The 12,703-nt window shown below is 38.8% G+C and overlaps 2 protein-coding genes across 2 annotated transcripts in view; both read right to left on the bottom strand.

Moving 5' to 3' along the window:
• Positions 1–2,286: 2,286 nt before the first annotated feature.
• LOC121331101 (mannosyl-oligosaccharide glucosidase-like) lies at positions 2,287–9,045 on the bottom strand. Its single transcript, XM_041278282.1, has 5 exons — positions 7,903–9,045; positions 6,754–7,153; positions 6,083–6,306; positions 5,193–5,386; positions 2,287–4,125 (listed from the first exon to the last, which is right to left on the bottom strand). Exons 2-5 carry the CDS (start codon positions 7,136–7,138, stop codon positions 2,361–2,363), a joined length of 2,568 nt encoding a protein of 855 aa, XP_041134216.1. The 5' UTR covers positions 7,139–7,153; positions 7,903–9,045; the 3' UTR covers positions 2,287–2,360.
• Positions 9,046–10,434: 1,389 nt separating this feature from the next.
• Positions 10,435–12,703, bottom strand: part of LOC121331095 (programmed cell death protein 4-like) — a 32,748-nt gene continuing 30,479 nt past the window's right edge. Inside the window, exon 12 of the mRNA XM_041278269.1 lies at positions 10,435–12,606. Within this exon, the coding sequence (XP_041134203.1) occupies positions 12,555–12,606 (52 nt within the window). The 3' untranslated portion in view covers positions 10,435–12,554. The remainder of the gene's footprint in view (positions 12,607–12,703) is intronic.

Here is a 12,703-nt window from a genome sequence, read left to right as displayed (position 1 = left end):
TTGACAACTGTCACCCTCTCATGGCCCATCCGTGTGGTGCAGCTATGCATTAACTACTGTTCCATGCAATTAACCATCCGTTTCAAAATATACAAATCCAACAGTAGCTTTAACATCAGATCCATGCGTTAACGTTGGATAACGAAGGTAATGTATTACTCACATGAAGACAATTTTGTCAAAAACATAATCTTGGTTATCAAATTGCCAGTCCTCGTTTCTGTCACAACCAATATTTTACTTTAAAATATTCTTCAAAGCAGACCTGTGGTCAATTACAAATGTAATTGTGAAATTGCAATTACAATATAATTATAAATTATTGGCACACCTGCATAATTGTAATTACCGTATTGATCAATTACAGCTCAATTACATACCTTTCCAACCTTAATCATTCACATTTCCACTTGTTTTACATTTAACATTCTTCTCGTATTTTCAAACACTTTTAGTTCACCCATTTGTTTGAAAAAACGTTATACAGCAGTACGTTTCTTTATTTGTGCCTGTTATTACTGCTTGATAGAGTAAATATGTTGTGTGTATTAGTTAATTTAGTGTAAATGTAATTATAATTGCAATTACTGCAGCATAATTGTAACTAGTTGTAATTGCAAGTTGAGCAAACAATTATGGTGTTATTATGGTGTTATAATTGTCCCCAGGTCTACGTCAAAGGCTTCCGCACATTTAGAGATGGTTGGCTTTTACAGATTTGCCTCCTTTCACTGATTTAAAAAGCTCAAAGAAAAGCCTGTGAAATGAACACATCACAATTCATACTTGTTCAACATCTTTTATTTTCACAATTATTTATTTATTTATTTATTTAATTTTTTACAGGATTTTACAAAACAAAGCCCAGGTTGTTTTTAAAATCACACTAGCTGCTTGGAGAGTTTTTCAGTCTCCTATGTCTTTTACCAGCACCATTTCACACGAATTAAAACAATCAAAATACAGCATACATACATACGTATACAAACAAATGAAAATACCTGAGGTCAAATGTTTTTACTGTTAAACATATCCTAGAGCAGTGGCTGCTGCAGTATTCAGATGGACAGATTCTTCACATGGGCTTGATTCTGGAATTCATCGTAGTGTTACACAGCCACCCCAAGCTGCTGTGGGTCCCCGGATTTGTAACATCCCCACACCTAGTTGGGGATAATGCACTTGAATATTTATAAGCTGTAAAACAAATTAACTGATAAAACCATTAGGATAGTATGCATCTCAAATGAGGCTAACAAAAATATGCATAATGTGCTGGGTACATTTTACTGAGTCCCTGCGTTGCTGTTGACACCACAAATACTTGCAATGACTCGCCTGCAGTTTAAAAACTGTACAGAGCCAGCAGCAAACAAAATAGTGACTGCCGCTGTAGAGGAGTCTAAAGTCATGCGAGAAACGTGACAGACGAGATGGGACTTATTTCACTGACTACACTACTTAACAGTGCAGTAGTTCAAAACACAAAATACAGGTGAACATTCTGGAAAATAGCTGGTCATCAGTAGTACACTTTCATATTTTAATGCTAATGTTACAGAAATCCTGTTATCCTGTGAGAAATATCACATAGGCTCCTAGCTGCGACGTCGTTTCTTGACACTGATACTGTCAGTACGCTCCCGTCTGTTAATTAAATTAAATTAAATAAAATATTTATATATTATATATATAATATATATATTATATATATATATATATATATATATATGATATCTGACTTTTTGTATATAGACATCTTTTTGTACATATAATGAGCTCACCCTTTAGCTTAATTGACATTCTGCGTTTTCACCCCAGTGTGCAATTTTTCACCATTTTATTAAATGAAAATACCACAAGCAATGTTACAAAATGAGTGAAAAACAACTTCAGAAGATGTTATAGCACTTAGGTTTCAAGATGCAGGTTAACTAAGTTTTGCTGAAGTTTGACAAAGTGGGGTCAAACTGGTTTTGCTAATATGTCCCACCATGTACAGAACAAACAATTTATGTAATTCCAGTTAGAACAAGCCCTACCTAATCAAGGAACAGGAGCAATTATTACCACAATAGAGACAATTAGCACAATAAAAACAGCTCTTTAAAGATTATTTACAAAACAGCTTAAGAAAAAGAATCACTGAGGCATTCCAGGGGATTATTCAAAATGACAGAAAAAAAAAAAGACGACAACAAATTTAGAGAAATATTGTGGCACAGATCTCAGAAATACAGAAAATTCGTTAACGAATATATACATTATATATATATATATATATATATATATATATATATATATATATATATATATATATATATATATATATATATAAAAACATCCCAGCAAAGTCAGTTTCAGTACTGCTCTGCCATCATTAACACGCACAAAGCAGACCAGCCGGTAAAAGGGTGACTTCCCTGCCCCCTCCCCGAACTGTCATTATACTGTTCCCAGATATAACCGGTCTCCATGTATTGTCTGTAAACGTTCTCAATGATATTAGTCCTCAGCTCTTGATAGAGCGATGCTGACTTTTCTTTATACGGCCCCTCAGTATTGGCATAGTAATGCAGTGCCCTGACAGCCAAGTAATTAATGTTGATCCATATCGGCCCGCGCCAATAAGGGGCATCATGCTCCGTGTTCCACTTCATGAACAGCGGGTCGGATTTTGAAAGGGAGCGCAGTCCGTACTGGGTCCAAAGCTTCTGGTCGTCCCGCACGTCCTTCAGGATGTGCTCCAGTTTAGGGGAATCTGGCCGCAAGATCTGCAGCAGAAATGGGAAGAGGCTGACATAGCCCAACGAGTTGACATACTGCAGTTTGGGGGCTTTGCGGACAGAGCGCACCAGCCTGGCGTTCAGAAACTGGTGCCTAGGCTGACCGGGAGGGACATAGACCTTCTCCCGCTGGAGGGCCACTGACTGAGTGTGGTTCCCGTAGTCGGCAAATGTCTTGAGCTGCTCAGACCAGTGGAGCTCCTCCAGCACAGAATTGTCACTAAGAATCTGGTGTGTCTTTTCATACTCGCGGTGGGGCTCCCCCAGCAGCTTGGCCACGTCCGCCATGATTCCAGAAGCCAGGGCCATCCAACAGTGAAGGTCCACGTGCCTTTCGTCCTGGGAAGGGTGCGAGGCCCTGGGGTAGTCGTCCAGGCCCGACGTTAGGGTCTTAGGGTTGAGGAACAGGTTGGTGTCCTTGTCCCGGCCTCTCCATCGGTAGGAGTTGGGGACGGGTCCCGCCTGGGTGGTGTTATACCACTCAAACCAAGTCTGGAGCCGGGGGAAGAGTCTCTTTAAGTAGGCTTTGGAGTCCTTATCTGCCACAACTCCTTTAGCCGCAAAATCGACGACTAGCTTTTGCAAGGCTAGGAAGAGGGTGGGCGGGTTAGCATTCTCATTTCTCTGAACAATGAACTCCACGGGAACTTTGCTGCGAGCCTCGTCATCCAGAATCTGCTCCCTGGGGATCCAGCCTTCCACGTTTATCATGTCCAGCCAGTGGGCGAGGGACTCCCTGGTGATTTGAGGATCCCACTTGTTGATAAGGAGCAGATGGAAGCCCTCATCCCAGAGGAAGCCCCGGGGGAAAAAGGAACGGGATGGGATGGCAGTAAACAAAGGGCCCTCGGGGTACGCCAGTGGATATTCATTGTATTTGGACTGAACAGCAGACTGCCCGTAAAAGTAGCCCATCCCACCCAGCATGTTGCTCAGCGCGGCTTTGCTGAACTTAATCTGAGCCGGCGTGTACCCTTTCCTGTGGAGACCGAAGGTTTCTTCAAACTTTGCGTCGAAAGCATATTTCCGTTTCTCCAGCTCGTCCGTCAAGACCTCGGCAGCCAGCTGGTTGGGCCGGTCCCTGAAGCTGGCAGACTCGAACAGCACCTCGATTTGGAAGGGGGTCTGTATAGTCACCTGGTGAACGACAAAGTCACTCTCCTTCCTGCTCTCCCCTCGCTGCTGCTGCTGAGGCGGTGGGGGTTTGTAGGTGTCCACAGCAATGTAGTACCGCTTTTCCCCAAAGGGGGGGTTGTAGACAAACCTGCCACTCAGACTGTTTTTGACGATATCTGTTAATTTCTCCAAGCCTGGACTGACGGTCTTAAGGTGGTTATAGCTGGAAATAAAAAATAAAATTAAAAAATTTTAAAAATGTATGATGGAATATATTCATACTAATTTTATTTTGAATTGTAATTGCTAACAGGGAACACATTTAAAAGAACACAGCTATGTTCTAACTAAGGCTTCTAGTTTTGGGGTTTTATTTTCCATCTCTCTCCCTCCCTTTAAACCTTAATTAATAGTTGTTAAGCCTTAACTGAATACCAGATTGTTTAAATTAGTGACGCACTACTAGAAACTAACGCAATGGAAATTAATACGCTAAATTCTGCGATTAGAGCCAGAACAAAATGCAGGTTCAAGTAAAATCAGGTGAGATCAATGCACGTTGTTTGTTAATGCAATCGTTTGGTAATTAGCTTTTGATTAACAAAGCAAATCTGCTCAAAATATGTTTATAGGGACATCAGAGGATCAAAAATACCCGAAAACTACAAGCTCTAGTTATAACATTAGTACTTTTATGACAATAATAATGTTTTGCCAACAGTCATAATGTTTGTCAGATTTGAATGGTCTTGCTATATGCTATAGCGAACATTTTTATTTGTTACTGTATTCCCCCATTATTCAAATATGTGCACAATTCATTCAAACACATACAATAATAATATGTCTACAATTTGCATCAGAACCTCATACAGTACACCATACCAAACAAAAAAGTTATTGTAATCTAATTAAAACAAATACAGCTAGACTGGAAAATTCTGCTTGTCACATACTACTACTCAGTTTCATTGCGAAATCAGATTAGAAAACTTGACATACAGTACTTCTTGCAATTTATTTGTAAGGCTTGCTGTGGATGTCAGCATTTTTATATATTTTTTTGTTTATTTGAGTGGGGCCTGCTATGTGCATTTGCTGTATCTAATTTTAGACAAAGTTAACCAAATTAAGATGCATGTCCCAATGACCTGATGCTGTTTTGAGGTGTCGGTGTCTCTGTTTTTAATTTGCGTCAATGGAGAATGTATAAGTGCTCGTGCATGTTTTAATTAAATCGAAACAGGACACACTGGGTAGTACCTGATCAAGGGAAAGATCCTCACATACCTGGCATACTTTGCAATTGAGCTCTCCCCAGCTGAAGGTTTACGGAAGGTGATTTTGAACTGGCCCAGCTCCTCGGAGGAGCCTGTCACTGACCCCAGGCGGTTCCTCTCTTCGATGTGTGCCTGCAGGGACCCCTGACTGTCTGCAGCCACATAAAACATCAGCGAGATCACTGGGGCCTGGGGTGCGGGGCTCTGGGGGGTTAGTGGGGAAAAAAGAACAAAAAACAATGACCAACAGTTTGAATTCTTACAAAAGTCTTACAAAAGTGACTACAAAAGTCTTGCAAGTAGGTACCTAAACGGCAAAAGACTGAAGTTTCAAAGCATAAAGGTTTCAAATAATCAGGCAGCAGTGTTCATAATACCTCATCAGAGCAAGAACATGGCAATTGTATTTTAGACCACAGCTCATCAAAAACTTCAAGCCCAGTTTTGTCCACTTGATGGCTTTCAAAGTTACTTCTGGAAAAAACATGTAAATCTAAACTAAGAGCTTGCTATGTGTCTTAAAAGATTAACTTCACTGGGTAATTTTTCTTTTTATGAACAATAAATTGGCAGATTGTGGTTGCCCTTTAACTTCAAAAATCATTCAAATAATAAAAGCACATTGAAGAGTTTTTTTTTTTTTTAATCTGTCATTTATATTATGCACACAGTTTAATTACTAGTAATCCCGCTTTGTATTTGTTTGTTTATTTAATTAGTGTTCCCTTTCTATTTCAGTTAAGCAATGTTTGCAGTAGTTTGTCATGTAATTTACTGTAGGAGCGGCCCTCACTAATTCATGCTTTTTTGATTTGCAACTCAGCAAGCCATACAGAGAGGGAGCACTGCATTGTCATATCGAGACTGTGGAAAACCCGGGTAGCCCTCTTTAATCCTCACCTGCTGTTTGGCTGTGATCCTCCAGGTCCAGTCTCCTCCCTGCTCCCCTCCTTGTCTCTTCACAAACTCTGTGGTTAAAGTGAAATCAGTGTCCCTGACCTCCTGGATCCCGAAGTTCACCCCGTCGTGCATCAGCCAGCCGTAGCTTAGCAGCCGGTCTCCTTGTTCGCAGGTGTGTCGCAGGTTCACATCCATCCCTCCAAACTGACGCATCCACATCAAACCTACACAACAAAACCGATCTATTACCGGGACAAGCTGCACTCATGCTATTTTGTGGGCCCACTGGTAATTTATACAAAGATTTTGGTATGAAGTGCTCTGTTTTAGTTTTGCAAGGAATTTTTTTCTTCATGAAATGCCCCCTATACACATTTTGTAATGACTTTCAAATCAGAAAACAGAAATAAGCATTGGAATCCCTTCTTGGGTTTGATTTATTTTCATCCCTTCACCCCGGGAATGTATTGCTGCTATGTACTACTAATGGTACTTTATATATATATATATATATATATATATATATGTGTATATGTATATAGGGTATACACACATATGTCACAAATATACATATATATATATATATATATATATCGTTATATATATAAAAATGATTATTTTTTCATAACTGTTAGTATTAATAACCCCCCCCAAAAAAAGAATGGTAGTACCTGTCACAACCGATTTGGGACTCCGCGTTTTCATCCCAAAATACACCTGCGGTCTATAGGAACCCCAGAAGAGATGAGGGGACACAGCCGGACCGGTGCTGTTAGCATCCAAGACTTTTGGGGAGGGGTGGGGGGTAATGATCCTTCTGGCCAGGTAGGAGCGCATGTAGATAGCATAGAAGAACCAGATTAAACTAAATATGCAGAGGCCGATGGAAATGTTGATGAAGACTTTCGCAATGTCCACCTTTTTCTTCTTCTCTTTGCGGTGAAGGATAGAGTTTGCAATGTCTTTTTTCTTATCCTCCTTGTCATGAGAAACAGAATCGCTTCCATCTTTACTGCTGTTGGAGATCACTCTCTTGCCATGCCTTTGCCTGCCCATGCTTTCCTTTAAGACCTGAAAAGAAATGCAGGTATTATCACGAAGTGTTCACTCAAGAGTTCAAAATATGCTTCTGCTTAGCAGTAGGTTTTGATTCACTGAATACAGAACATTCATGGAACAGTTCCCTTGTGGTAAAAACAAAAATAAATAAAATAAAAAACATATTGGACATCAAAGGATTTAAACATATAGGTCTTTCTAAACGGTTTTAATCTTTCTGTACCAAGTACCTATGTGTGTCTACGTGCAAAAGATTTGTTAATTGTTTTGAGTTATGCTTAGTTGTTACCACGACCTACTACACTAAAACCTACTGTAAAAAAGTTAATGCTTCTTTATGAATTTTAATATACTGTATTTAAAAATAAAAATATGATAGGATCCTTTCAAGGTTTATAGAGGATATCGACTTAAGCTGACGTGAACAAGCCCCTGCTTCCGTATAAACTTGTTTTAGACTTTGCATTTTTTTTTTTCAATTACTGTAGAACGTCTACGTTTTATCCAAATCATTTAACGATAGATGAAAATACAAAAATGAAATTTCTGACAAAGCCTTACAATGAATAGTTTGTGTTTAGAGACACTGTGCATGATCCCATACTGTTGATAAACGTGCTACGTTGAGATGCACGTTTTGTCATTGTAGCTATACATGCACATGCTCTATCTGCAGTATATGTCTACGTGATTAAATAAATTAATTAAAACAAAAACAAAAACAAAAAAAAAAAAAAACAGTTTTAGAGTTCATAGCTTACCTCTATATCTACCTACGGGTGCTCATCATCACTCCACTTCCTGTTCGAATCCCTCACCACAGACATGGATCACCCACTCCCAGCACAAGCAAAACACGTCACGGACACACAAAACAGGAAAGCAGAATGCTTTGCTAAGCTCCTGTCTGAATCGAGGTTTTCACGGGGCTATCCAAACTCCAAGAACAGAGACGTACACAAACGGGTTTTCTAGAAGAAAATTGCCATGGAATACTCGGGTCAGGTTGGGTTTACTCACGTAGATTTACTAATGTTGTTAGTAAAAACCATTGTTAAGAGTTCTGGTTGAATGACTTCCCCACAATGCCCCTGCGTGACTGCTTAGTGGTGTACCGCCGTAGACTGGGCACTGCTCAGCCAAATGAGGCACGTCACCGTCGCACTTGTTCGTTTTTTTACACAGTAAAAGTAAAGTGCAAACATTTTCTTTCATATTATGGGACCGTTCATTGCATTCGCAGGACTACGTTCTGACATTGCCGGATACAAAACTTCTGAGTATGGTTTCCGGTTCCGTTGCTTCCTTTAGACATCAGTGCTGAAGGAATGCTGCGCTTGCGCGTTAAAGTGAAAAATAAATAATGTTAACTTTGAATACAACAAAGCCATTATTTCCAGTTAAAACCCAGCTTTTCAAAGCAGATATTTGGGGATTATTTATATGAGGGGAAATGGTCTAATACATTAGTCTGAGAACTGCTTGCCAATGTTTCTTCTTCAGTCCACACTAATAAACATTGTATCTGGTTCCAAGAGATCTGGTTTAAGGCAGCTTTGCTGTATCACATCCCAAGTGTCCCCTGGTGTGCTATGCAGTGGCCTGAAATAAAATCTCCCACAATACAAGTTCCAAGTCACAACATGGCTTTGTGTTGCCTCAGCGTAAGACTCCAATATTACACAACATTTTCCCATAGGAAACCAAAGGGTTTCATGTGGAGCCAAGATGGACCAACACAGCTGATTTATTGTCAGCTTGCCCTCTAAGAGAAACGTCCACAAGCAAGCAAATTATCATAAAAAAAATAGGATGTATTTGTTCTCGCCAACTGTGTTCTCATACTTAAACATTTAACAGCTGTATTTAAAATAAACAAATTAACACTGCACACTGGGATTAAATTATTTTATTCAAATAATTACTTTGTCCCAAAATGTTAGCACAGCTGTAAACTTGCAATAGAAAAAAAAAAAAAAAAAAAAAAAAAAAAAAAGAAATAAAGCTGTTTACCATGAACAAAATTACTACACAGCGTTCTGGGGCTGCAGTATGGGCATGAGGGGCAACCCTAAGGAACCAGCAGCTCCTACAATACCAGTGTAAGGAATATTGTGTCCGTGACTTTGTTAAACACATAAACATTTTTTATTTAACAAAATGCCAGAAAATCACCCAACATTTCTGAAACGCTTGTAAAAAAATGTTACAAAAACAATCTTTCACAAGGATGACCACGTATTTACACCAAAATGGCCGATTACTTTTAAAATACCACAGATGTATTTTTGTGCCTTGTGTTTCTGACAATTGTTTCCTTTTCTTTATAAAGAAACTCTGCACGTCAAGTCATAAACAACAAATGATCATTCTTAAAAACTGGTCATTAACCCTTTCAGTCCTCTTCACACCATATGCTGTCAGAAACTGTGTTGGAACCTCATGGGACTGCTAGGTCCCAGTCTGAATTAGGATATAAATATGTCATCATGTCTGTTATCATGTATACTGAATAAAGGTGTTCCTTCTTCAGCAGGACTGACAGGGGAAGTAGACGGACAGACAGAAGGAAGCAAAACTTAGTCATCCAAAAAGCCTAATATACAAAAGCTAACAATGCTGGTATACAGTCAGCACCCACATATCCGACCCTATAAAATTTCGACTTCAGTGACTGTTAAAAGTGTGAGTGTGACGGATATCTGATTATTTCATTTTCGCCCGTTCCAACCCTTGTATCTTTTTACTATGCCCTGAAAAACAGATATCAAAGGTATTTTAATTCAGGACTGTTATAAATAAGTAAAATATCACTTTAGATGTACAGCATTGGTTTTGTTGGTACAGTACTATATTTAACAGAAATAGTATTTTAATTCAGAACGATATGATTCTGAATATATCACTTGCCAAAACTAGAGATGACACATTAACTGCAATACAACACACTTTTAAATCCGGTATGTATTGTAGCAATATGTAAAATTTCCCATTAACGATCCAACAACAAAATTAAATCTAAATGTTATCCATGCACAGAACTGCCTAAAACATAAAATGCAATGCAATTTAACAAAACCAAAAGATTTTAAAAAACAACAACTCTGTAAGGCCCTAATGTCACAGTTCACTTGCAAATGAAAATGCACAAAAGCAACAAAAGATCACAGTATCTAAAACTGTTTAATGATTAACTGTTACATTACCCTACCTTGGCTCGTTCGATTTGTTTGGCTGCATTTGTGTCAGGTGAAACTGGAGGAAACACTGTATAACTGCATAACACAAGACTGTTTTGGCATTAGAGAGAACTATTTATTTATTTAAAACGCGGGCTGTGACGGAGGGTAGACAAGGGATGCATTTAAAAGTAGTTTTTATCATGAAAAACAGCTATTTCTTTTATCTGAATACTAAATAGTATGCAACATTACCACAACTCACCTGATACTGTGCTGATAACACTGGTACATTCAGGTTTCTGCTCAATATAGCAGTTATCAGTCAAAACTAGACATTGTCTAAGATAATAAACAGAAACATTGTAATATTGTAGCTGCCTGGATAATGTAAAAATTTGCTACCCAGGCTGCAGAAAGACTCAACGTTCCAGGGAATTATTTAATTTTTTTTTTTTTTTTTTTTTTAAGTAAAGCAACAGTCACACAAAGAACACGCGAGCCAAACATAAATCAAACAAATTAACTAGGAAACTTAAGCTCCATCAAAAATCTTTGGCTTATACTAAATGTATTTAAAGCCTTTTTATTTATTTGGATTTAACACAAAAATGTGTTAACATTCCTTTTTATTTTCTGGACAAAAACAAATTTGAAGTCTTACAGCAGCTCTGGTTTACAGATGTGGACATCACACAACCTTTGAATGCAGTATATTAAGACTGGCATTGTAAGTGTTTAACATGCATTTACTGGTAGGAATAAAAAGCTTCCAGAACTCTGGAAGAGTCAACTAGGACCCATCATTTCACAATCAACAACACACACACCATACAAGTAAGTGCTATGATCAGCCTTTTTCTAGAATCATATTATTGAGAGGACGCAAAATACTTGCAGGAATCTTACATTCCATAATAAGATTGTTCTTTTCATTTCAAATCATTCTCTTTTCACTTCAAGTGAAATACTTCAATAAATTGTACCTGTTTTGCATTTACAACAGCTATTTAAGTAGCTATGACACATCCACATTTTCAGCTGTTACAAACATTTTATTCACTTACTCAACCAGGAGACTGACCCATTGAGACCGAAGCCAGATTTACAAGGATGTCCTGGAACTTGCTTTCAGACAGGTGGTTTCCCTTCCTAGGTCACATCACCTCAGCAATGCCTAGGGGGTCAAACCATGCCCCTGGCTGCAGACAATGTCAGACATTAGGGGAAGTAGCTGGTTGGAGTGGAGTGTCATGCATAAACATGTGCTGTTGCTTGGCAACATAAGCACATGGTTGTTAGCAAACGCTAAGTGCCGTACTCTGCTTCCCCACCACAGTTTCAAGGTAAACTAAATAGAAACAGGATACTGAATGACTGAATGACAGGAGCATTTTAGAGACAGTTTTAGGAAGGGTCCCGAGTAATATAAAAAGACTAAATGACTTAAAATATGCTTTGTTTTTACTTTTATGGTGTTTGCTATTGTTCCAAGGGGTTTCCATCCTTTAAGCCATTTCCAATTCGCTTTTAGATGAATTCAGCCAAGCCTATGGAATGCTTGCTTACCCCTGTTTTCTGCAGTACAGTTCTGTACAGTACAGTAAAGTACTTGAGAAGGTCACTACTGCTGTGCCCACATGAAAGTTTTTACTGAACACATGGAAACTCTTCTGGGCCTCAGATTACTACCAGAAAATACCTATTTTAACAAAGTAATTTAACATTAAGTCCCACCTTTACAAGTAAACAAGTAGATAGACGCTTCAGCCAGCACCTTAGTGAGTACAAGTCCTCTTGACTTAATTCACTGATGAAGGCACTAGCTACAACGTTTATCTACTTGGCTTAATTTCTTTTAAGTTTTTAACCCAAGTTAGCATTACAATCAGATTGGTTCTGTACTTAGTACTGTACTTTAACATAGTGAATGGATACTCAAATAACATGTAATGAAAAACACAAAGGACAATTGATAGTGCAGAAGAAAAACATAACTTGCCTCCTTTTGTACAGAGCATACGGAATGACAAACTCATATATATATATATATATATATTAGCATCACCACTTTCAAGTTCCTGAAAGGAAGCACTGCCTTTTTCTTTGCCGCTGCTGTGAAGGGCTGGGGTGGGGAGGGGGGCAGAGTTGGAAAGGAGTGCTGGGTGTCGGCTGTCTTTGTGATGGCTCCCCCTGGGCAGCTAGGAGAGGCACAGATGTGCTCTGGAACTGTTTTACTGCTTGATGAGTCCGCCGTCACCCTCACTCACAAAGCGCTTCCGTCCCCTATTTGAGCAGAGAAATAGACAAACAGTTTTGGGCACAGCCGTGAGGTTAGCCTGATATGGCAAACATTTATATTACATATTTATTTATGTAAAGA

Source organism: Polyodon spathula, chromosome 2 (assembly GCF_017654505.1).
Source record: "Polyodon spathula isolate WHYD16114869_AA chromosome 2, ASM1765450v1, whole genome shotgun sequence".
Classification (NCBI taxonomy): Eukaryota; Metazoa; Chordata; class Actinopteri; order Acipenseriformes; family Polyodontidae; genus Polyodon; species Polyodon spathula.
This window is presented reverse-complemented; position numbering and strand designations above follow the sequence as displayed.